Source organism: Bubalus bubalis, chromosome 7 (genome assembly GCF_019923935.1).
Source record: "Bubalus bubalis isolate 160015118507 breed Murrah chromosome 7, NDDB_SH_1, whole genome shotgun sequence".
In the NCBI taxonomy this organism is placed as follows: Eukaryota; Metazoa; Chordata; class Mammalia; order Artiodactyla; family Bovidae; genus Bubalus; species Bubalus bubalis.
In genome coordinates this window covers 61,845,352-61,869,782 of record NC_059163.1, presented here as the reverse complement: position 1 = coordinate 61,869,782, position 24,431 = coordinate 61,845,352, and the positions used below count along the sequence as shown (strand labels likewise).

The window sequence follows — 24,431 nt, the reverse complement described above, 5'->3', positions numbered from 1 at the left end:
TCACTTCCAGAGGCCAAACAACTAGGACTCGTCATTTCTACTCCTCTCAAACTGCTATAGCTGATCAATTAGCTGCTGTCTTCTTCCACATGGCTGTTCTTCCTGCTTCCATCTTTGACCCTTAAAGTGTAGCTCAGCAAAGGAACCATAATTACTTTTTCCCCATAATAAGAGCTGATTATATCTTTCCCTTGTTTCCTACTAAAATTCCTAAACTGGGTCTACATCATCTGTCCCCTGCCTTCCTCATCTCTTATGTCCTCTCCAAGATAGGCTTTCCTGATGTTCATGGAATAAGTCAAGATTATGTCCTTGCTGGCCCCAGCCCCTGGAATGTTCTAACTGTCCTACATACTTGGCTTCCTTATTTCAGACAGGTCTCAGTACACCTGTCAGCTACTCAGAAAGGTGTCGCCTGAGAATCCTTCTCAATCAATGCCCTCCTTACGTCAGTCACACTGGTTTTCCTTTCCCTGGCTTATTTCATTATTTTACCACACTAATATCTATTTGAAATTTTATCTGATTATTCTCTTTACTAGTTTAGAATACTAACTTGAGCATGTACTTTGTAAGATGTACTGGATCCTGTGATGCAGATAAACATGTAGTTCTAGTAAGACTGAGTCTTTCCTCTCACAGGGTTTACATTTTAGTAGGAAAGAAACTTAAATACACAAATGCTTTTTAGTTAGTATTACAATGTTCAAGTACAGGATGCTGAGGGTTCCTACAGCTCTAAGGTCTAATTGGTCTGAAGGTTAGGAAGATTTTTTTCTGAGGCTGTGACAGGTAAGCTGAAGACTTTTGTTGAGGCAGGGGTGAGAATGGGGATGGATATTAGAAAAGTATTCTGGGCACCAGAAAGAACTCATTGTTCACTGTTGGGTTTTGTGTGTGTGTGTATTAACATATATATTAACGTTTGCTACGTTCCTGTCTCTTTCCCCCTTGGAGGTGAACCATTAAATCCTCAAATCCAAAAGGACCTTTGTGTTTACCGTAATCCTAAGAAGTGGAATGAACTGAAGAAATGTAATTGGACTGAGTCTCTGGGGCCAGCACAACAAGGGACAGGCGAGGCAAGGAGAAATAACTTGGTGGTGAGAGCAGCCTTGGTTTCCTGGCTGTTTACACCTTGATTTTCAACTACAGCATCTAATGACTTCAGTCATAAAAACAGAAACATCAATGTAATTGTGCCATAACCAGATACTGTAACAGTTTTAGATTCTATGGTTCTAATTTTACTATTACTTCAAGCCCACTTTCTTTAAAGTAGGACTTGAATATCTAAATTTTTAAACAGTCACAAAAAAAGAAAAGGCTCTAAAAAGTTAGCCACTGGACTTTTTCTGGAAATGTATTCCCAGGTAGTAGTAGTAGGGTCAGGCTGAGAAAAGCTGTGTTTATTAACCACTGGAAAGGTTAATAAATTAAATGAACAGAGAAAATGGTTTTCAAAACAAGTAAGGACAAGATTTGAGGGCGAATTAACTTCTCACTTGTAAGAGAAACAGGGAAGCACACCCTTGGTAATAAAGAGTGGCAACTTAATCGTTACCAGTGAATTTCAATGCTGGGGAAGCATTGCTGGGATTCTGGCCAGACAAGGTTGGGGAAGAAACTAGTCCTATTAATGGGACTATTTTATCCTTCACTGCAAGAGTGAGTCCTCCAGTAGGGAGGAGACTAAATGGGAAATTGAGGGTAGGTGTTAGCCTCTGGGTTAAACCACTAACTAAATGTATGGTCCTAAGCAAATCACTGAGCCTTTTGTAAACTTTGTTTTCTTATCTATAAGCAGTATCATGCACAATTTGTTGTGAGGAAAATACATGAATTACACAGTATGTATTAAAGAAATGTAGGTTCCCATCCTTGTTTTTGGAAAAGCAGGAGGCCACGGGGAGAACAGGAAGGAAAAGAGCAAATAAGATCATCTATACCATTTTTCTAGATGATCTTATTTGTCAAGCAGAAATAGAGATGCAGACACAGAAGAAATAGATGAATACTAAGGGGGAAATGAGGGGGGTTGGAGTGGCATGGGAGGAATTGAGATTGGGACTGACACTGTGTAGAGGAGATAACTAATGAGAACATACTGGATAGCACAGGGAACTCTACTTTATGCACCGTGGAAACCTGAATAGGAAGGGAGCCCAAGAGGGAGAGTATATGTATGTATGTATGGTGATTAACTTTGCTATAGTGGAAACTAACACAACATTGTAAAGCCACTGTCTTCTAATAAAAAATTGGAAAAATGAAAAGAACACATTTTCTAAACACAGATCCAATGGGACTCTGGAGGACAAGAGCTCAGACAAGCCCCTCTTTTTTATTCTACCATCTTGAAGCCAGATGCCGCCCCACGCTGAGGAGCCGCTGGGCTGGGGAAAAAAGATGCCTCAACAAAGAGTAAACTTTCTCTTACAGAATAGTGGGTAAATCTGGGTCCTCATGTATTTAAAAAATCATGAGAAAATACAAGTATACACAAAAGTCTCATTAAAAATTCTTTGGAAACTACAACCACACTAACATTTCCTATAAACAGTTGTCACACTTTACTAGATAGGTGAAATAGGTATCATACCTGGGCGATAAAGATATTGGCCATCCACTCCGTTTGAGTTTGTGAACTCTCACAACACAGGTGCCTATAAGACAAGGTTTATAAAATATATAATTCAAAAGGACAAAGGAATTTTCCAGTGTATTTATTTGGCAAGTAAGTGATTAAGTGATCAGAAATCTCTTTGGGTTTCCCCTAATTAATGACATAATGCAATCAAACTGGAAGTATTTCAGTACAAGTTGCTTCAGGCTTCTGCTATCAAAACAGTAGTATAAATATGCTAGTTTAACCAAAATATAAATAAAGGCTTTGAAAACTGCCAAAAAATGATAAGCGGTATTTTTTGGAAATGCAGAAAGGTCAGTGTCATTTACTTTTTCAGGTACATGATGGTAAAATACTTTTTCCCCCAGAAACTGAGCCTAAGAAAAAAAAGTGTATATTTTCTTAAGAGCAGATTTTTTAGACACAGTCCATATGATTATAAACATTAATACCCAACAAGACTCATGAAAAATGAGCTAAATGAAAAAAACCACTGCATGTCCAATAACACTGATTCAGTAACCTATTGAAAACCTACACAAAACAGAGATCTTGCCTTCAAGGTTCACAGTCTATTAGGAAAGCCAGGAATGTAAACAAACTACAATACAGCAAGGGGAAAATAAAGTAAAGTTGAACACAAATACAGAAACAGCACACTTGGGGATGAGGTGGAAAATCTTGTAACTGATGTTAGAATGGCATAATTTCAAAGTAGTTATTTTTATATCCTTATTAATAATTTAGAAAAATGTTAGAATGAAACGTCTAAAAATAATCCTTGCTTCTTCCATTAGATTCTCATGAAGACAGTTGTCCCTTCCTATTGCCATGTCCAAGAAAACTGTTCCCTCTACAAATCATTTTAGTTATGGATCCACCAGCACAAAATACTGTAGATGTAAAGAAGAAATAAATGGATTAGACAGGAAAGTTATCTGATAAGACTTTCTCCGTCATTTCAGCTATGGTTTGAATAAAAAATGACAGCTGAGTCTGCCAGATCAGCAGGAAGAAGATAAAAGTGATGAGGGAAGGGGGAGCATACACTATGGAAGAAGGTTCAGTGAAGATAGCACGGATATTAAGCATATGATATGAAGCAGGAAGGCATGTATAGTGAATTAGAAACAGATTGTTTTATCATTAAGTAAAAATGTGGGAAAGTCACAGGAGATACATATTAAAGGACTTCATGTGCTGTGCCAATAATCCTATACTTTATTCTACATTTTGGATTCATAGATGAGTTAAAACAGAAAAGAAATATGATAGATTTTAGAAAATCTCTTCAGTGCTGGGTGGAGAATGTGCCAAATGGATGAAGGCTCCAAGGATAGAGGGTGTGGGTGGATCAGAGAATTAAGAGGCAGATCTGGTATGGATGAGACACAGGGAGATGAGGGAGAAGGAGACATCTAGTCCAGTCTCTATGGAGAGTGGCCAGATCCTGGTGACATCAATGGAAAGAAGTACTCTACAGAAAGAACCGATTTGAAGCCAAGGTCTTTTCTTTAAATTTGAGTTTTGCAGAGTTCTTATCCTTAATTTAAAACTGAGTTTTGTCTGCTTATCCCTTAAAACCAGAGATTCCACATTTATATAATAACTAGTAAGAAATCATATGTAGTTTTTCTTGAGGTGTTGGCAAATAGGATACATGAGACTTAAATAGATATAAACCCTGAAGCAAACCTCCTATTCTCTTTTTAGGCTCAAGGTATTTAGAAAAGAGTTTGACTTCACTTAAAAGAAATGTTTCTTATCTCTAGATCTATCTGCCAAATAACATTATTTACTGTCGTTATCATCAATATATCAAATCCAAAATCTGTTAGCTGTTAACTTACCAGTGATGTTTTTCAGAATATGCTGTCAATCCCCAGCTGCATCATATTGGGGGGAAAAAACACATATACATGTTAAAAATGATCCATTTTATGAGACAATACACAGGATGAAATTTTAAGGAGGTAATGTTTAATGGTGGGAAAGCATAACAGAATTGATATCCACAAGTGATGATTCGCTGGGTATGATGGATATTGAGGGATTTGGCTATAAATTTATAGATATGTTGAAAGGACACGGGGGATGGGGGTCTCATGATGTTATGAGGCAGTGGGGATATTCTGGGCTGAGTAAGGACAGATGTCTAGAAAAATGGCCAAAATAAAATACACATATTGACTTACTGATATTGTGAGAAATTTTAAAGAATGTACACCTGTGGCAGATTCATGTTGATGTATGGCAAAACCAATACAATATTGTAAAGTAATTAGCCTCCAATTAAAATAAATAAATTTAATTTAAAAAAACAAAAGAATGTACCAGCCACAATACAGATACATGTGCTGGGCTGAGAAATTAAGCACAGAGGCAAAAGTGAGTACAATAGACTCTGAAATCATATACAGTTTATTAAAATGATGTTTCATGATATTAAAAGTATGAGTAAAAACTTTAATTAGCTAATCAAAGTAATCCGTGATGAATAAGTGTGGTATAACTCAAATGCTGGGTTGGTTCAAGTACTAGTGAGAAGCATAATGTTTAAAGAGTCCACTTTCTCTCTACCACCCATGTGCCGTGAGGTTTTGCCAAATTCAGTACAACAAAGAGGGCAAATTATAGAGCCAGGGCCAAGATGTTCTAAAAGCAACAAATATCATATATTAATGCATATGTATGGAATCTAGAAAAACAGTATTGATGAACCTGTTTATGAAGAAGAAATGGAGATGCAGATGTAGACAATGGACTGGTGGACACAGCAGGGGAAGGAAGGACAGACTGAGAAAGTAATATTGACATATATACACTATCATGTGAAAAATAGGTAACTGGTGGGAAGCTGCTCTATAACAAGTGAGCCCAGCCTGGAGCTCTGTGACAACCTAGAGGCATGGGATGGGAAAAGGAAATATATATGTATGAATATATAAAAAACAAATATATATATTTCTGATTTGTTTTGATACATTCCAGAAACCCCCACAACACTGTAAAGCAATTATCTTCCAGTTAAAAAAAAAGCCAAGAAGGATGGAGGGCAGCATTTTTCTTCCTCTGGGTAGACTGACTGACTGGAACATTCTGTGACTGAGCAGGGAAAGGGATGTGGAGAAACCCATGTATTTCCCAGTTGTGAGGGCCTTCTGGGGATTTCTTGTTCTACACAGAGGAGATGCAATTCCCCAGGAGCTTGACTTGAGTGGGAACATCATCATCTCTCCGTATCCACCCACCCAGGTCCCCTGCCACATGTTTGTGGCAACTTAAGGAACCTGTCTAAAGCTTAGCTTATGAAGAGTCAGACTAATGCCATTGATCCCTAAATCCTTGGACAGGTTTTCCTGTAACTTTCTCAACAGCTCTGCCCTTCCAAGCTTTACCTTGTTGGAGGCTTCATCTTCTTTTTCACTCCAAGATAAAACTTCACTGAACTGAGAGAAAACATTTTGTCAGGTTTGCTACTCTGTAAAGGAAAACAAAATAATTTGCAATTAAAAAGATTTTATAAATGTCCTTTTATTTTCCTTGAGTATTAAGAATAGAGTTTAGAATGTTTAGTTTCACAAATATTTCATGAATATCATACCAAATTTTTGGTAAATGAAGATTGTGTTGGTTACAATGTTGTAAATTTAAATAAATGATCCTGTATATATATGTATGATTACATATGTGTGCATATATCTGTACAAACACAAACAGTAATTCCTTATTCAAAACACTTGGGACTTATGAGAACTGATGATGGGTTTTTTTTTTTCATATTTAAAAAATACATATGCAGTATATTTTGTAACTCTACAATCTCATCGGTGTTGCCTGGGGTAGCACCCACCCTATATTCAAATAGATTCATATTCTCTACAAAAATGCATGACATTTCATATAAATGTGAATAAATAAAGGCCATAAGTATTGTTATGGTCTGAATGTTCATATCCCCACACCCCCAAACTGAAATATAATCCACAGCATGAAGGTATTTGGAGGTGATGGCTTTGGATGGTTAATTGAGTCATGAGATTAACTGTTTTCACTACGTGAGGATATGAGAAGTGGGCAGTCTACAACCTGGAAGAAGATTCTAACTAGAACCTGACCACACTGGCACCCTAATCTCAGGCCCTCAGCCTCTGGAACTGGAGGAATAAATTTCTGTTTTTATAAGCCACCCAGTCTGTGGTAGTTAGTCTGAACAGACTAAGACAAATATCTTTATGTTGGTATAGGTCAAGTTTTGCCACCAAATGAGTTATGATTTTCTGTACTTTTTGGATTTTGGAACTACAAATCTATGTAGGCATAGACTATCTCAAATATCCATATTGAAAATTTTCACTAATAACTCACAAAAGAGACTATTAAAAAGAATATACATTTGCTTTTAGATCAATTATATATTTTCGGTACACATCCCAACGTATTTATCTGATTAAGATGAAAAAATTCAAATCCTTGAACCACCAGGAAAAGTATCTGACAGAGGAAAAATTTCAATCATTATATTCTAATTTAATATCAAAGCATATACACATATTATTGTTGGATAGCCTGCAATAGATTTTATAAAGATAATAGCCATGAACATGGTAATTAGAAAAAGCTTTCCCAATATCCTAAAAATTTTCAAGGAAATCACTTTTTTCAACCTGGTATGCAGACAGCATTTATAACTAAGAGCAACGGGTCTTGGGTCAGAGACCTGGGTGCAAATCTGGCTTGCTACCTACTAGCTTGTAACCTCACGTTACTGCTCTCTGCTCTTGTATCTTATTTGTAAACAGGAATAATAAACATACTATCTCATAGAGTTATTATGAAGATTAAATGATAAAGGGTTACTGTGAAGAGTTATTGTACAAATTAAATAAGAAAAGTACTTTTAAAGAGTTTAGTCCAGTAAATGGCCAAATACTAAGGGCACAGCAAATTACAGCTATTATTACAAATTTAGAACACAATGCTTCATAGAAATCGATAACAAGTTGTTAGAGCCCTAGAAAAATGCACAAAAGCCCATTCAGCAAGTATATAGCTCAAATCAGTCCTAAGTTTTATAAAAGTTAAACTATTACTATAAATTCTTTTCCTTATGAAAGCAGTTGAATTTGAAAGCATAAAGGGTGGAAAATACAACAATTTTTATAAAATTAAAAATTGGTTTCCATGGAGAAAACAGGTTAGGAGAATGTAGAGGAAATGTAGAGAAAAAAGTGAGCAGGAAGAAGATCCTGGATAATGCTTTGGTGACCAGTGTTCTCTGTGGCAGCAATGATAAGGCTTGAAATTTACATGGTGAATTTATTCCTAGTCACCCTTATCACTGAGTTTGCTATTATTATCATGGCACATAATTTTAAAAATACTTTGGTTCTTTTTTTTTTTTTTTTTTCTGTATGGCTAGATTACTTGAAATGGTATCACAGAGCCAAAGGCTAGGACATGATTAACAATAAGATTTTGCAAAATTGATAGGGTATATTTACTTACAGTTAAACATATATTTCTGCATTTACTAGCAGTTTTCAGTTTTGACTTGATCAACAATTTATCCATTTATTTATACATTTACTTATTGACATTAGTTCTTTATATACCAAATAGGAAATTGCCTTATCTTTTTAAATGAAATAGTCTACACTAGTTGGTCACTGTTTACTTTTATTTTTATAAAGTCAAGTATGTTGATGTCTTTTGAACTATTACTTCAAGTTTAAAGGGTTCCCCACATATCTGATAAATAGTTGCATAGCCATGGAGCTTGAAGGGTTGCTATTTGTCCAAGTTTTAATTCTTTTATCAATCTGGTATATTTTACACACAGAATAGATGAGTATTTAAGTTGAAAAATTTCTGTTAACAATTGGGTTTCCCTGGTGGCTCAGAGGCAAAGAATCTACCTGCCCAGGCAGGAGACCATGAGGAGACACAGGTTCGATCCCTGGATCAGGAAGATCCCCTGGAGAAGGAAATGGCAACCCACTCCAGTATCCTTGCCTGGGAAATGCCATAGGCGGAGGAGCCTGGCAGGCTACAGTCCATGGGGTCACAAAGAGTCAGATATGACTTAGCCACTGAACAACAAAGCAATTTACTATATAAATTTTCTTTAGACATGCATTTATGACATATTTATCAAAACAATTATGATAATTACATTTTTTTTAACCTCACTTTATGTTACCATTGCTATCTCTGTTCATTTTTATGCCACAATATGAACTAAGCTATTTTAGTTTTACTGTATGAATAAACAGTTGGGTGCAAAATACTTGACAGTGATTTTACTTTTTATATCTCTAAAATGTTTGCAAGTATTCCTAATTCCTTTCTGTTTACCCTTTGAGATGAGCTGTCAAATCATTTTTTCCAAGTTCTAAAAGTTATTTTCTTTGGGATTTTGAAAACATTAATAATTACATTAAACCTACAGATCAATATTAGTAGACTTTACATTAATTTTCACCCATTTCTATTAGTGTAGTTCTGTAGCTTTCTTCATGTCAGCCTCTTCTTGTTAAGGTCATTTTTCTGGTATTTCATGTGTTTGGTTTTGGGGTATCTGTATTTTAGCTTGCTACTTTACTGAATATTCAGGATTAACACTTTAAGACTGATATGGAAGAGTGAGGTAGTTTTTTAAGGCCGTAAGTTTTCTATACAGGAAAGAGTCAAGGAGACGAGAACATAGGAGTGTATATAGTAGCAGAGACTCCTGGACACCTTCATCAGAGGTTCAGCCAGATTATAGCTGAGGTTCACATCCCTCCTCAGGGACGTGACTGCTTAGACTGCTGGTCCCTTGGACTCAGTCCCAAAGGAAGCAGTAGCAGAGTCAGGCGAGAGGCTGTAATTCCAGCAGGACAGGTAAGAAGGGACCTGCACATCTGAGAATAAGGAGCACCTGTGTCTGATCTAGGTGCATGCATGTGTGTGCTCAGTTGCTCAGTTGTGTCTGACTCTTTGTGACCCCATGGACTGTAACCCACCAGGACCCTCTGTCCATGGAGATTCTCCAGGCAAGAATACTGGAATAGGTTGCCATGCCCTCCTCCAGGGGATCTTCCCAACCCAGGGATCAGACCTGCATCTCCTGTGTCTCCTAAATTGGCAGGCGGATTCTTTACTGCTGTACGAGTAGTCTTATTTATACAGGACATTGGTAAGCCCAGGACTGTCTACATTTTGAAATATTGTTGGCAATAGATTGAGAGTCTGAAGTAATACAACTGATTGCCAAGCCACTCTGGACACTCCAGCTCATTACTTTATGTTCTATCCTGTGCAAAGAGAACACAGATGACATAATTTGAGAGGAGTTCAGCCATGGTCGAAAGAAACCCTTTTCAGTTTCAATCTTCAAAATGAATAAGCATAAGCAGGACCTGTTAGGATTCTAATACAAAGTTTTTTAAAAGAAATCTCATTTACCATGATAACTTTACTATTGGCTTATTACAACTCTTTTAGTATGTGTGCTTTCTGGAGAACTTCTTCAAAAAGTTCAAGTGTTATGAAGTACGTAATATGTTGCTTCAGGCACTGTATTTCAAAGAAAAATTTTAATTGAACCAATTAAATTAGCGTGCTTAAAAAATTATCCTTGTTACTGAGAAGAATTTGCTTATTAGTGCATGTAAATTTTAACAACCGTCCCCTCCCCATTTGCTTTTTTTTTTTTGACACCATTAACAGTATAATGGTAATATTCTTTGAAACTTCTAACCTTTTATGTAAATCAAGTCTGAAAACATTTTAATTAATATTTTCTGTGCAGGAAAAACTCTCAAAACAAAATATATCTTCCCCTGTGTATTACTCTAATTTGTTGTTAATGAGCATTCATAAATTATCTCTAATTAACACACAGTCTCTTTAAATATACTTTTCAATTTGTAATTTCTACTCTCTTCTCAGTAAATCATTTTCTAAATATATACAAGCACACATATATTAAGGGCAACTGTCAAAACCAGAGTCAAATCTGTATTCAGATAAATTTGAGGATTTTTACTATTGATTATTTACTGTAAACTCATTTGAAAAGCAAACATTGCCAATGACTTGGCCATCAATATTAAAAGCGAAAGACCAGCAACATGCACAAATAACCAACAAAATAACACCATGAAAATAAGAGTGGTTTGAGTTTAAAGGAAAACCATGTCCCTCATCTGCCTGCCTTACTGTGCAAATGAAAGTGTCAGTCGCATTAACTGATTCTGACAGATGCATAAAGACAACTTTCAAACAGTTAACACTATAATTCCATAACCTAAGGTCGCTGTGATAGAAACAAAATGTGTTCAGTGTCTTTAAAGAACATTCTTTCTGAGAGATACTGTATGATCTCATTTACATGTATTGAACAGAATCTAAAAAAGTCAGACTCACAAAGAAGCAGGGAGTAGAATGGTGGTTTCCAGGGACTGGGACTGAGGGAAATGGGAAAGTGTTGATAAGTGGGTTCTAAATTTCAGCTGTGCAGAAAGAATAGGTCCTCGAAATCTAAGTATAGCATGGTGACAACAGTTAATGGTACTGTATTGTATACTTGAAATCTGCCAAGGGAGTAGATCTTAAATGTTCTTACCACAAATACACACAAAACTATATGAGGTAATGACTATTAGTTCATTCATTAATTAGCTTAGATTGTGGTCATCATTTCACAATGTATATGTATATCAAAAACATCATATTTTTATAACAAATGCAATTTTTGTCAATTATACTTCAATAAACATGGGGAAAATATTGCAAATGTAAAAAAAAAGAACTTTCAGATGAGCACTCAGTCCTACCACTGTCTACCGATTTGTATGACTTATTTTAGATTAAGCAGAATGATGCTTTCAAAAAGATACATATTCATAAAAATCATTCTGTTAAGGGATGAGATTATTTAACTCAATTATAAAATCATTTCATCTAAAAAAAATAATATCTCCATGTACAGGCTTCCTTGTGGCAGATTTTTTAATTTATACCAGCTTGGGGAAAAACAGTATAAGAAACTAAATTGTATGAAGTGTCCTATTTGGAAATACTTGGTACTATTAAAATGAAAAACACTATCCTCTTTAAGTAAAATTCTGTCAGAAAAAACATAGGGCTAAGATAATACAAACGCTTTTCTTTAGTGAGTCCATGCATAAAACCTTTAAATGAGACACCTGGGAGTTGATTCTGACTCGACTGCTTACTGGCTATGTGATCCTGAGCAAGTTATGTAATATCTTGGTAGACTCCATTTCTTCATCTGTTAAGGGGGATAATTATAGTGCTACTTTTATAGGATTATTGAAAATATAAAGTGAGATAAGTGAAATGTGCAGAACTCTGCTTTTTGTGGATTAACCACTTGAATGTTAGATGGGGCCCTTGACTGCACTGGTATTGATACTAGCTGTTTTTAGAACCTTCTGTTGCTACACAGTGGACGTGTCAGTTCCTTAATGAAACTAAAAAGTCCAGGATGATTTTAAATTACACAAAGTAAATACCCAACTACAAAGGTGACCATTAACCAGCACATAAATGGAAGGACCGGGATGAAGGAAATGAGTCTAATGAAGATCAAGGCGGGTGACTCACTGAAGAAACCCCAACAGGATTCAACCAGATTCAGGTCTTAGATGCTAGAACTTCAGTTGTGAGGTTTAGCATTTCCTTTCACAAACACAAACCTACAGTTCATGAACTTTACAATGTGATGTGTTGGGGGCTTCCTTGCTGGTCTAGTGGTTGAGAATCTACCTGCCAGTATGGGGGACACAGGTTCGATTCCTAGTTTGGGAAGACCACACATGCCACAGAGCAACTAAGCCTGTGTACCACAACCACTGAGCCAGCGCCTTAGAGCTCACGAGCCTCAACTATTGAGCCCACATGCCACTACTATTCACGCCCGTGCATCTAGAGCCTGTGCATGGCAACAAGAGAAGCCACCACAATGAGAATCCTGCATACCACAATTAGAGAAAGCTCACACAGCAACGAAGACCCAGCACAGACAAAAATAATGAATAAATCTTTAAAAAATGTGATGTGTTTGTTTCACATAACTTAGAATTCTTAAGTGCCTTATTTCTGCAAACTTTACTCTTCCTGCACTGAAGAATGTGAATAATGATATCAAACTATAACAAATGATAACAATCACTTGATACCTACACAGACTCCCCACCAACTCTATCAGCCGGAACAACAGTGTGGGATTTCCAGTATACAATACAGCTCTTGGAAGAGAGGGATAAGGGCTGCAAAATTCAGTGCTGTTTTGTTAGCTCTCTGCCTGGACGTTCTGCTGTCCTTGAAGAATATGACCATTAAATGGATACACCAAGTAGGAGGCTAAGATTTATTTATGTCCACCTGAAGGCTTCCTTGCTGGAGGAACATATAAGACAGTGGTCAGTGTGGAGAGCTCAATAAAAGCCGCAGCAAAATGGGACTGTAGAACTCTGGAAAGCTACTTAATAACTCTTCCTTCAGAACAATATTAAACATGATACTAGTCTGGTCCTTTTTTATAGATCTCCAAAACACAACATAGTGAAGCACCACACACCTGAAGTATGCAAGCAATGTTTATTCAAGTGAATTTTTATAATTTAGTGGAAAAAGTATCCTTGAGTCCTGTGGTTATTCAACATTCAAAATAACTGCTTGGATATTGCTTGAAGTAGAGATGCTATTGTATATACCCATGTAACAACCACCCAAAACTGGATAGAGAACATTTATTTCTGTCATCCTAGAAAATACCCTACTGACAGTATCTCTGTGCTTCTGTAGCAATGCTACTCCATACCCCAGGCAAACACTTTCTGACTTTTATCACCATAGAGGAATTTGTCTCTGTTTTAAACTTTTATGGTTAGACTCATACGGTACTATTTTGTGTCAAACTGTTTTTACTCAAAAAGGATTTGAAGGTCCTCCCACGTTGTTACATTCATTGAGTTTTATTGCTGAGTAGCATTCCATTGTCTGAATATATCCTTCTCCTATTGATGGACATTTGGAATGTTTCCAGGTTTTAGCCTTTATGAATAAAGCTGTTTATGAATATTCTTGAACAAGTGCTCTAGTGAATATAATACCTAGGAATAGAGTTGCTGGATTGTGAGTCAGAACGAATAACTATTTTAAAAGCTGCCCAAACTTCTACACAGTAACTATGTGGTTTTACCTTTCTGCCAGCCTCCCAGAGGTTGAATGCAGTTTATTTACTATAGGCCTTGAACTCCTGAAGACAGGGCTTAGAGGTGTGAAATAAGAATGTTAACTCACACAAAAATATACAGATATTCAACTACTATATATATAAATACCTTCAGATCCTTGTAAAGAAGGAGGTACCCATCTCGTAAAACACAATACCGATCTTGAAACTTATTTCCAGAGAGTATTTTAGATGGTTCTTCTTTAACTTTCAAGACTCCCTCTTTGATATTTTCCAGGGCCTTCCTCTCTGTAAAGTACAACATTTACTTTTGCAAGTTAGGTGTATCTTCATTTATTTGGAATAGAATATAAAACATTTCTATATTTTCAATTTTGATGATACAAAATAATAACTTCTTTCCTACAATTAAGAAGCCTCTAGTTAATTTTTGGGAACACCTTATATCAGGGGAGTGTTGGACAAGCTACAGATACACTAACCAGATCTAGTTATATCTCTGTAATATACAGGCCTACCTATGCTGTTCAATTAGCTACTGGCTAATGAGCACCTGAAACATGCTAGTCTCCACTGAGATGTGCTGTGAATATAAGATATATACCATATTTTGAAAATTAGTACCTAGAAAGGTAAATATATTACAATTTTGTAGTATCAGAAAAGGTAAATATATCACAATTTTATAGTATTGATTACATATTGAAATGATATTTTGGATATGTGAGTTTAAATAGAAGATATAAGTAAAGTTAATTTCACCTACTTATATATATGTGACTATGCCAAAGCCTTTGACTGTATGGATCACAAGAAACTGTGGAAAATTCTGAAAGAGATGGGAATACCAGACCACCTAACCTGCCTCTTGAGAAACCAATATGCAGGTCAGGAAGCAACAGTTAGAACTGGACATGGAACAACAGACTGGTTCCAAATAGGAAAAGGAGTATATCAAGGCTGTATATTGTCACCCTGCTTATTCAACTTATATGCAGAGTACATCATGAGAAGCGCTGGGCTGGAAGAAGCACAAGCTGGAATCAAGACTGCCGGGAGAAACAGCAATAACCTCAGATATGCAGATGATACTACCCTTATGCCAGAAAGTGAAGAGGAACTAAAAAGCCTCTTGATGAGAGTGAAAGAGGAGAGTGAAAAAGTTGGCTTAAAGCTCAACATTCAGAAAACAAAGATCATGGCATCTGGTCCCATCACTTCATCGGAAATAGATGGGGAAACAGTGTCAGACTTTATTTTTGGGGGCTCCAAAATCACTGCAGATGGTGACTGCAGCCATGAAATTAAAAGACGCTTACTCCTTGGAAGGAAAGTTATGACCAACCTAGATAGCATATTGAAAAGCAGAGACATTACTTTGCCAACAAAGGTCCTTCTAGTCAAGGCTATGGTTTTTCCTGTGGTCATGTATGGATGTGAGAGTTGGACTGTGAAGAAGGCTGAGGGCCGAAGAATTGATGCTTGTGAACTGTGGTGTTGGAGAAAACTCTTGAGAGTCCCTTGGACTGCAAGGAGATCCAACCAGTCCATTCTAAAGGAGATCAGTCCTGGGTGTTCTTTGGAAGGAATGATGCTAAAGCTGAAACTCCAGTACTTTGGCCACCTCATGCGGAGAGTTGACTCATTGGAAAAGACTCGGATGCTGGGAGGGATTGAGGGCAGGAGGAGAAGGGGACGACAGAGGATGAGATGGCTGGATGGCATCACCAACTCGATGGATGTGAGTTTGAGTGAACTCCGGGTGGTAGTGATGGACAGGGAGGCCTGGCATGCTGCGATTCATGGGGTCGCAAAGAGTCGGACATGACTGAGCAACTGAACTGAACTGAACTGATATATATGTGTATTTATACATGTATATTTTAAATGTGGCTACTAGGCAATTTAGAATTATATCATCAGCTTGCATTTTACCTCTTTGAATAGCACTCATATAATAAAAAATACACAGGTAAAAGAGAAATCTCTTCTAGAATTCTGACTGAGGAATTCAGTAATTCTTCAGACATTAGAAAAATTCCTATATCTATGAAACAGGTAAGGGTAAATAAGGCAAAATGTCCAATAACGCTTATGCAATAATGCATCTAACCACACTTAGAAATCATTTAAACAGTTCCATTAAAAACCACATTTTTGATAATAAAATCACGTTGAATCTATAAATTTATCATGAATAAATTGATCACTATATCTCCAGTTTACTTTTTTTTTAAATATAAATTTATTAATTTTAATTGGAGGCTAATTACTTTACAATATTGTATTGGTTTTGCCATACATCAACATGAATCCGCCACGGGTGTACATGTTTTCCCCATCCTGAACCCCTTTCCCACCTCCCTCCCCAAAGCATCCCTCTGGGTACAACTTTCGTTTTAAAATCTCAACTTATTTAACTGCCTGCTTGAGAAACAAGGAACAAAAGAAAGAAAAGGAACCTGAAGCCAAGTAGCCATGTGACATGGTCATTCTGGGGTCAACTCCTGCTCTTGCTGTAGAATAGGAGTAATGACACTTCTCCTGCAGACTGTTGTGGCCCTCACACTAGATGGCGTCCTCAAAAGATGTAGGGAGGGACACCACATCAGGATCAAGACCTTTAGCAATTTCCTGGTATTAAAGTGATGAAACTCTTAAGTATTCACTCATAGTTTCTAAAATTTATAGATAACTTGAATGATTTTAGAAAAATAACTTTTTTAGTCTTAAACCTAGCAATCCCTTGCTTAGGGAAAGCCTTTACTCAAACAGCAAATGATACACAGATGTTCACAATTATAGTTAGTATATGAAAACAAGTTAGAAAAATTTGAAGTACTGCCTTATAACTCAGATATGAGCATGGGATGACAACCCGGAAGCAGACATCAATATGTTGAATCACATCACTGATCTTAACCATAAACAAACAAAAGTAGTTTTCATGATCTGCATACTACCACAAAAACATTCTTTTAATCATGATGCCATGCTAAAATAGGTTCTTTTAGGGAGTTGGTGATTTTAAAATAATTTCTGAAAAATACACTGCTAAAATTTGTCTTCTGGAACAATCTCTTAATAGTAAATTTCATAGAAAAATATTTCAAGTAATATTTTATAGCTAACTAGCTTCTATTTAAGTTAAAAATAACACTTTTCTAATTAAAAGACTTGAAAGATTATTTTAATGCAATGAGAAGATAAAGGAAAAAAATATACATATAACTAGTGTTCAGCAAAATTCATATGACATCATTTCTTCATGAAGTATTCAGAGTCTACTATGCATTTGGTTCTAATAATATACAATAATACCCGAGGAGATGGTTTCTGGACTTGCAGTGCAGTGTTAGAGGAAGAGTAAACATAGGTTAACAAACAATGCTTATATATCCTGATAGGAGAAATACAGTAAGCAATTTAGAAAACACTGGGTGGGCTTAGAGATTCAGCTGATTTAGAATAAGAAGGTGAAAGTGGAGAAAGATATTTATAATACTATTGATTTAGAAATAGGTAAAAGTATTTTAAAAATATTAAATTATAATCAAGTTGTGAGATACAGATGTTACATTTTGCTTAAACCAAACCAATTCAATTCACACCTTCTGATTATACCTTAAGATTTTTGTTCAGTTTAATAAAGCTTTCTAATTTTACCAATAAGAAATAATCATATGTCTAGTGTTTAAGCAAACCACTCATAGGTCAAAAAGAAAACAGGCTTAGGACAAAAACATTGTTGTCACCTTTGCATATTTATTAAAATTTATTTTAATAAACCATATGTAATTGAGTACATACAGCTTCCCTGGTGGCTCAGTGGTAAATAATCTGCCTGCAGTGAGGAGACCCGGGTTCAATCCCTGGCTTGGGAAGATCCCCTGGAGAAGGAAATGGCAACCCACTCCAGTACCCTTGCCTGGAAAATCCCATGGACAGAGGAGCCTGGTAGGCTACAGACCACGGTGTCGCAAAGAGTTGGACATGACTGAGTGACTTCACTCACTTCAAGTATTCTTGCCTGGAAAATTCTATGGACAGAGGAGCCTGGCAGGCTATAGGCCATGGGGTCACAAGAGTCAGACACGACTTAATGACTGAACTACCAGTACCAATTGAGTATCTTAGCTAAATCTTCACCTTCTTTTTTTTTTTTGGCCACATTGCACAGCATTTGGAACTTCCCTGACTAAAGGTTGAACTCAAGTCCCCTGTAGTGCAAGTGTGGAGTCTTAACCACTAGACTACTAGGTAAGTCCTCTTAGCTAAATCTTGATGCATATATTATTAAGGGACTCATAAAGAAGGAAAGAGCAAAAAGAAACTTGAAATATAAATTTCTATGATAAATACAGAGGGCCTAAAAGAATTTCTAAAAGCTCTCATGACAAAATTTCTGTATGCTCTAACAATGTTAAAATAAGTAGGAAAATTATCCATCATTTAAGGGCCAAGATGAAGCTATACATTTTGGGGACATAGTGCATGACTCATTGTGTAACATAACAAAGGTTATAAATTAAATGGCTTTCAACAATTCACTTTTCCAAACTTCTAGTACTACATGGCCTCTCAATCATGGGGTACTTTGCTTTTATGTTTTCACTTCCTCAGCCTCATCGGGCAAAAAAGCTTATTAAGATCTAGGAAGCCTGGCGTGCTGCAGTTTATGGGGTCACAAAGAGTTGGACACGATTTAGGAATTGAACAAAACAATAATAACCAGAGAGTCAACCCCCTCCTGGTATTTGCTAGGGCAAGAAAGAATCAGTGGGAGTTCAGAGAGGGTTCTTTAGAGTTAACCCTAGTCATGTCTGACTCTTTGAGACCCCGTGGACTGTAGCTTACCAGGCTCCTCTGTCCATAGGGTTTTCCAGGCAATAGTACTGGAGTGGATTGCCATTTCCTTCTCCAGGGGATCTTCCCGACCCAGGGATCAAACCTAGGTCTCCCACATTGTAGACAGACGCTTTACCATCTGAGCCACCAGGGAAGTCCCAAGAGAATAGACTGGTATTCTTAGTTATATTGTGCTGTACTTCTGTTATTAGTTAGAAAAGCCCTTGTATAAAACAACACAGAATAGTCAAATTTAGTTATTTAAACAGAACAGACATATTACTAGGACTATGAAACAGATGCCCCTCAAAAATACTTTTCCAAACCATTTGCAACCTTAAGTTCTTACTCTTTGCAATCTCATGGACTGTAGCTTACCAGACTCCTCTGTCCATGGAATTTTCCAGGCAAGAGTACTGGAGTGGGTTGCCATTTCCTTCTCAAGGTGATCTTCCTGACCCGGGAATTAAACCTGGGTCTCCAACATTGCAGGCAGACACTTTACCCTCTGAGCCAGTAGGGAAGCCCTAGACAAAAACAGTATCTCCTAACCAGTGGTTCCTGATCCCAATAAAAGCTCATCTGTGGAGAAGCTAGGAGGGTCTTGGGAAGAGAGACAGAGACAGACAGAGAAGTAGTAGGAATAGGGGAGAGGGAAAAACACAAACCCGAGAATATTTCTAAAACACATACTATGCTTTCATCCTTCATGTCCAGTCAGATAGCAATTCAGACCATTGTTTTCTCAGGTATTTTCTCTAGGGTTCAATTCCACTTCTTTGTCAATATCATCTCTCTGACCCCTGCCTTTTCTACTTAATATCCAGATTCTAGGATTCTAGAACTTCATGGCCTGCTTGTCTAATGACTCCATATAATTCCAGATTGGTGCTATTCAAATACTGTTTTATCATGTTAATCCCCTTTCCAAAGCTCTATTTTCTACTACTCATTATCTCACTTGCCTAACATTAAAAATTTAAATTTCTTTCCTTGACTTTTCAAGGGCTAAATAAATTAGATTCCTTCTACTCATCTCTATAAACCATTAAGTTAAAATGATATTTATTTATAAGTCAGTTGATCATAATACACTGTTTGGAAAGCTGATCTTTGTCACTATGGCATGACTTATGTTGATCAACTTCCCTCAAGTTGGATGAACTTGAGGGAAATTCCATTCTTGTTTTATACAAATTCTATTCCTACTTCTGGACCCAACTCATCCATGAAGATGTTTTTCTAACTACTCCCAGTCCATACTTGTTATTCATGTCTCTAAAACTCTAAAGATAAAATTTAGACATTGAATACATGAAAAGTCATATTTATCTCATAATTTAGCTCTTAAAAATAATAATTTCAGCCTCTGGCCATACCACCCTGAATGTACCCAATCTTATCTGTTCTTGAAAAAATAATAATTTCATATTTGCTTTTAAAAATAATATGGGTTTTGAATTTTCCTTCACAACCTATATGAGAACTAACATAGCAAGTTAGTTAGAGGCTTAGAGAATACTTGTAAAAAGGCTCTTAAGACTATGAGGAAGGTTAAATGAGATGGCATATGCAAAGCCATCAGCCCAGCATCTGCTGGGCTATGCCCAGTAAATATCATCTCTTATATATGATCTGAGCAATGACAAGGGAATATACAACAAATGGGTCTATTTTCCGTGGTCTCTATGGATCTCCCTTCTTCTTTCACTAGCAAAGACTATTTCCCCAAGCTTACACATTATCTGAAAAATCAAGTTCCATCCCTGCTCATGTATGCTAAAGGAGCAATTTTCATGAGACATTTTCTTGAAAGTGAAAGTCACTCAGTTGTGTCCAGCTCTTTGTGACCGCATGGCCTGTACTGTCCATGAAATTTTCCAGGCCAGAATACTGGAATGGGTAGCCTTTCCCTTCTCCAGGGTATCTTCCCAACCCAGGTCTCCTGCATCACATTTGGATTCTTTACCAGCTGAGCCACAAGGGAAGCCCTCTTTTCTCTTGAAAATATTCCACAAATTTGGCAATATTTGCAGCCTGACATCTAAAATCTCTTTCAAATTAAAAAGTATTCATATTCTTTGTTTGATATTGATTATATAGAACACATATTCTATAATTTGGAAGAAGCAGAATTTGATATAGTTCACTCATTTTATGACATTCATTCACATTTAATAAAATTTAATTCTACGACTGAGTAGAAGCCAAACTCAAGAACTGTTTGAACATAATCTAGAAAAAGTCAAATATCCCCCTACTTCCCAGTGTGTTTTCCTTTGTTACTTGTATTGAGGAAGTAATGCTTAATAGAACAAGCAGCCTGAAGACACCCTTCTGTAATTAGATTATTCATAAGCAGTAAAACTGTAATACAGTTTCTACCGGAGGATTGACTAGGAAAGTGCCAGAGATTCCATGACATTTTGACGACAACACAGCATACTGTAAAAAGTAGAGCACTACTTACTTTTCTATTCTGTTATCAGTTTCTGAGAAAACACCTCCACTTGAAGTGGACCAGATTTATTTTCAACTTTTACACATCTTTGGCTTTAAAAAGATTTGATGAGGAATGGAATATAAATTATTTCAGCTAGACTAAGATTTATGAACTCATACTATTTTTGCTGGAATATTCTTTTATTTTCTAAGTCAGTCCATAGTAGATGGCTCAGTTTCCCAGATCTGAATTTGCCAGAAGCAGTTGCATTTTGATCTATTCTATTCTAATGCATATTTAATTCCAAAGCATCTGTCTCAAGTAGCAGTCTAAATTTAGAAACCCACAGGCATCTGCATTTGAGTTATATATTCTATCTTAAAAGTAGTTCTTCCCCATTGAGATCATTAAAACTTGATTCTGTTGTTGTATCTAGACTTCTATTGGGGTAATAAAGAAGTTTAGTGCTTAAAGTAAGACTCCTGCAACATAAAATTATTTATTCTGGAACCCTGCTGCTAAGCTGCTACTAAGTCACTCCAGTCGTGTCTGACTCTTCGCGACCCCATGGACTGCAGCCTAAGAGGCTCCTCCGTCCATGGGATTTTCCAGGCAAGAGTACTGGAGTGAGGTGCCATTGCCTTCTCCAGCTGGAACCTTACAGAAGCTATAAATTTATGCCTAACTTGTAAAAGAGATGTTAAAACTAATATGTGATTTAAGTAGAGACAACAGAAAATTCCTTTACTTTCATATACTTCCATAAAAGTAAAGTATATTTCCTCATTACCTTAAATGAATGAGCAGATTAAATGTTAGATGCTTCTAAAATCTGTTCTTTCTTGTGATGTTTATATTTTAAACTCTTGAGATAAAGTGAGCAAATTGAGAAAATTAAATCCCCTAAACACTTCAAACCCCTAAACTTATTATTTGATAAAATTCTTCACTAAGCAAAAAGGTACTAAAAATATAATGTCAAACAAAAATATATGCATCTAATTTGTTACATAAAATCAGAAATATCATCATACAGTTAATGAAATGCAAGTCATGAGTGTGTGCGTATAGATAAAGGCGAGATACGGATAGGTAGAGAGACACTAAAATTTGTGGCAACTTGGTATCAGGTATGATGGGACAGGATGTAAAGGAGGTGGCAGAGCTACTTCATGTTTTAATGAAATACTAACATGTAAGCAATTCATTATTGAGAGAAAAATGTGGTTGTAACAAACCACCCTTGTTTAAAACTCTCCTAACATCTACTTGGCCTGCAGGTTAGAATAAGAAAATCTTAAGAAAGGAAAAGAAATTCTTAACCAATGTGTTTCTGAGATGATTTCAGTTTTTCTGCTAACAAACTGACAGAGAAGTCACATTTGCTTTCATTATTTTCCTTTTAGATTCCAATTTTAAGGAGTAGTGCATGTAATGAATGAAGCAATAATTCTGGAGAAAGTGATCCCTGTGATTGATTTAGAAGACATCTGCCAAGACAGAGACAAAGTAGGCTGCCCACCTAGCCAACCTAAAATCTGACACAGGGCAGCCCATAAGTAGTACTTGTAAGCCCAGGTTGCTGTGAGACACAACTGGAAGAAAAAAATTATGACTTAAGAAATTGATTTTAAAAACAAACAATAGGCCAAACCTTCTTTAAAATGACAATCCTAAAAGAAGATAGATGCAGAACCAACCATAACCAAAAATATTATTTTACTTTGACAATCTGAATATAAATCAAGCTCTAATTTAAAACATCCTGTTTTTGACTAAAAATATATATAAATTACTAACATGAAATAGTCTAATTAATGTATTTCCTGAGGGTGTTACTCTAAAAAAATTTTTTTTTTTTTCCATGCAGAGGGACATAATTTCCTGGTAGAAAGAACTGTAGCTATCATAATAGCAAGTAGCTCACTGGTTTGGTGAGCTGAGGGGGACGAGTGCAGGGGCAGAGATAAGTTTCACAGTTCCCACGCTGTCAAAGGAATGCAGGAGAGATGAGACACAAGAGTTTACTGACATGTTACTCTAGAGAATATTCCACCATCCAAGTCCCTGAAACTCTCACATAAGCTGCTTTCCATTGCTTGGATTCCCAGGTTTTATGAAAGTTGCTTTGTCTAGACCTTACAGAAGCTTTATGCTTTCATGACAGGATGCAGTCACAATCCCCAGAAGAGGCAATAACAATAGGTGAGGCATCCCATGCCCAATTTTCTACCCAGTTTGTAGGTAGAGCCAATTAACAGTCTGTCACTCAACCACTTCTTCTTGCCCAACAGAAAGATTTTACTTATATGTGATTGCTCTAAATTCGCTCAGTCTAACACTGATGATTTTTTTTCCCCAAAGATTAACAAAACTTAATGGTTTCCTTGCTTTGAATTATCCCTCAGGCCCATCTGTACAAAACATTCTTCTATATTATAGTCTTTTAAGATCTTATTCTCGTCTGTTTTTATTCAAGCGGCTAGTCTATTAGCATTCAAATAAGAACTAAGTTATTATGTCTGTGTGTGTGCCCAGTCGAGTCTGATTCTTTGTGACCCCATGGACTGTAGCCCACCAGGCTCCTCTGTCCATGGGAATTCTCCAGGCAGGAATACTGGAGTGGGTTGCCATTTCCTCCTCCAGGGGATCTTCCTGACCCAGGTATTGAACCTGCGTCTCCTGCATTGGCAGGCGGATTCTTTACCACTGTGCCACCTGGGAAGCCCGAGTTATTATGTCTAAGTGTGGGATTTTAAGTATTTTGCAACATGGAGAATTTAGAGACATTTTAGAGGAATATTAAAAACATGAAAATTCTCACCCCAAAATATGAAAATATCACTTATTTTCTAAAAGAAAAGCCATGAGAACCTTTAATATATTTTATAATGTTGACAGGACTTTGTTCAGAACCTCAAAACATTTATCTCAACATTAAAATGAAAGAATTACAGAATTTACGAACTTGACCAGATTTCATACATTATCTAAATCAGAGAGTCTCAACATGACACCACTGACTTTTTCGGCCAGATTACCCTTTGTTGTAAAGAGAGTTCCTGTGTATTGTAGGATGTTTAGCAGCATCTCTGGTCTCTAACCATTATATACCAGAGGCCCCACCCCACCCAGTGTGACAGAAATATCTCCAGATATTGCCAAATGTCCCTGGAGGACGAAAGTCTCCACCACCCAAGGACTGCTGCTATATGACAGGGAAGACTGTAGCAATCATATGACTAGAGAGAACTTCTACTGCAATCCTTAAGCAGTATATGGAGGATGTAATCAAAATCATA

At 36.6% G+C, this 24,431-nt stretch overlaps 1 protein-coding gene across 11 annotated transcripts in view; it reads right to left on the bottom strand.

Annotated features, from left to right (window-relative positions):
• ARAP2 (ArfGAP with RhoGAP domain, ankyrin repeat and PH domain 2) overlaps positions 1-24,431 on the bottom strand; it is a 199,676-nt gene that overhangs the window by 13,054 nt on the left and 162,191 nt on the right. For all 11 annotated transcript variants that reach the window (XM_044946011.2, XM_044946016.2, XM_044946014.2 and 8 more), the window contains 4 exons: positions 13,987-14,126; positions 6,028-6,110; positions 4,480-4,515; positions 2,603-2,666 (listed from right to left, as the gene is read on the bottom strand). In XM_044946011.2, the coding sequence (XP_044801946.2) occupies positions 2,603-2,666; positions 4,480-4,515; positions 6,028-6,110; positions 13,987-14,126 (323 nt within the window). The remainder of the gene's footprint in view (positions 1-2,602; positions 2,667-4,479; positions 4,516-6,027; positions 6,111-13,986; positions 14,127-24,431) is intronic.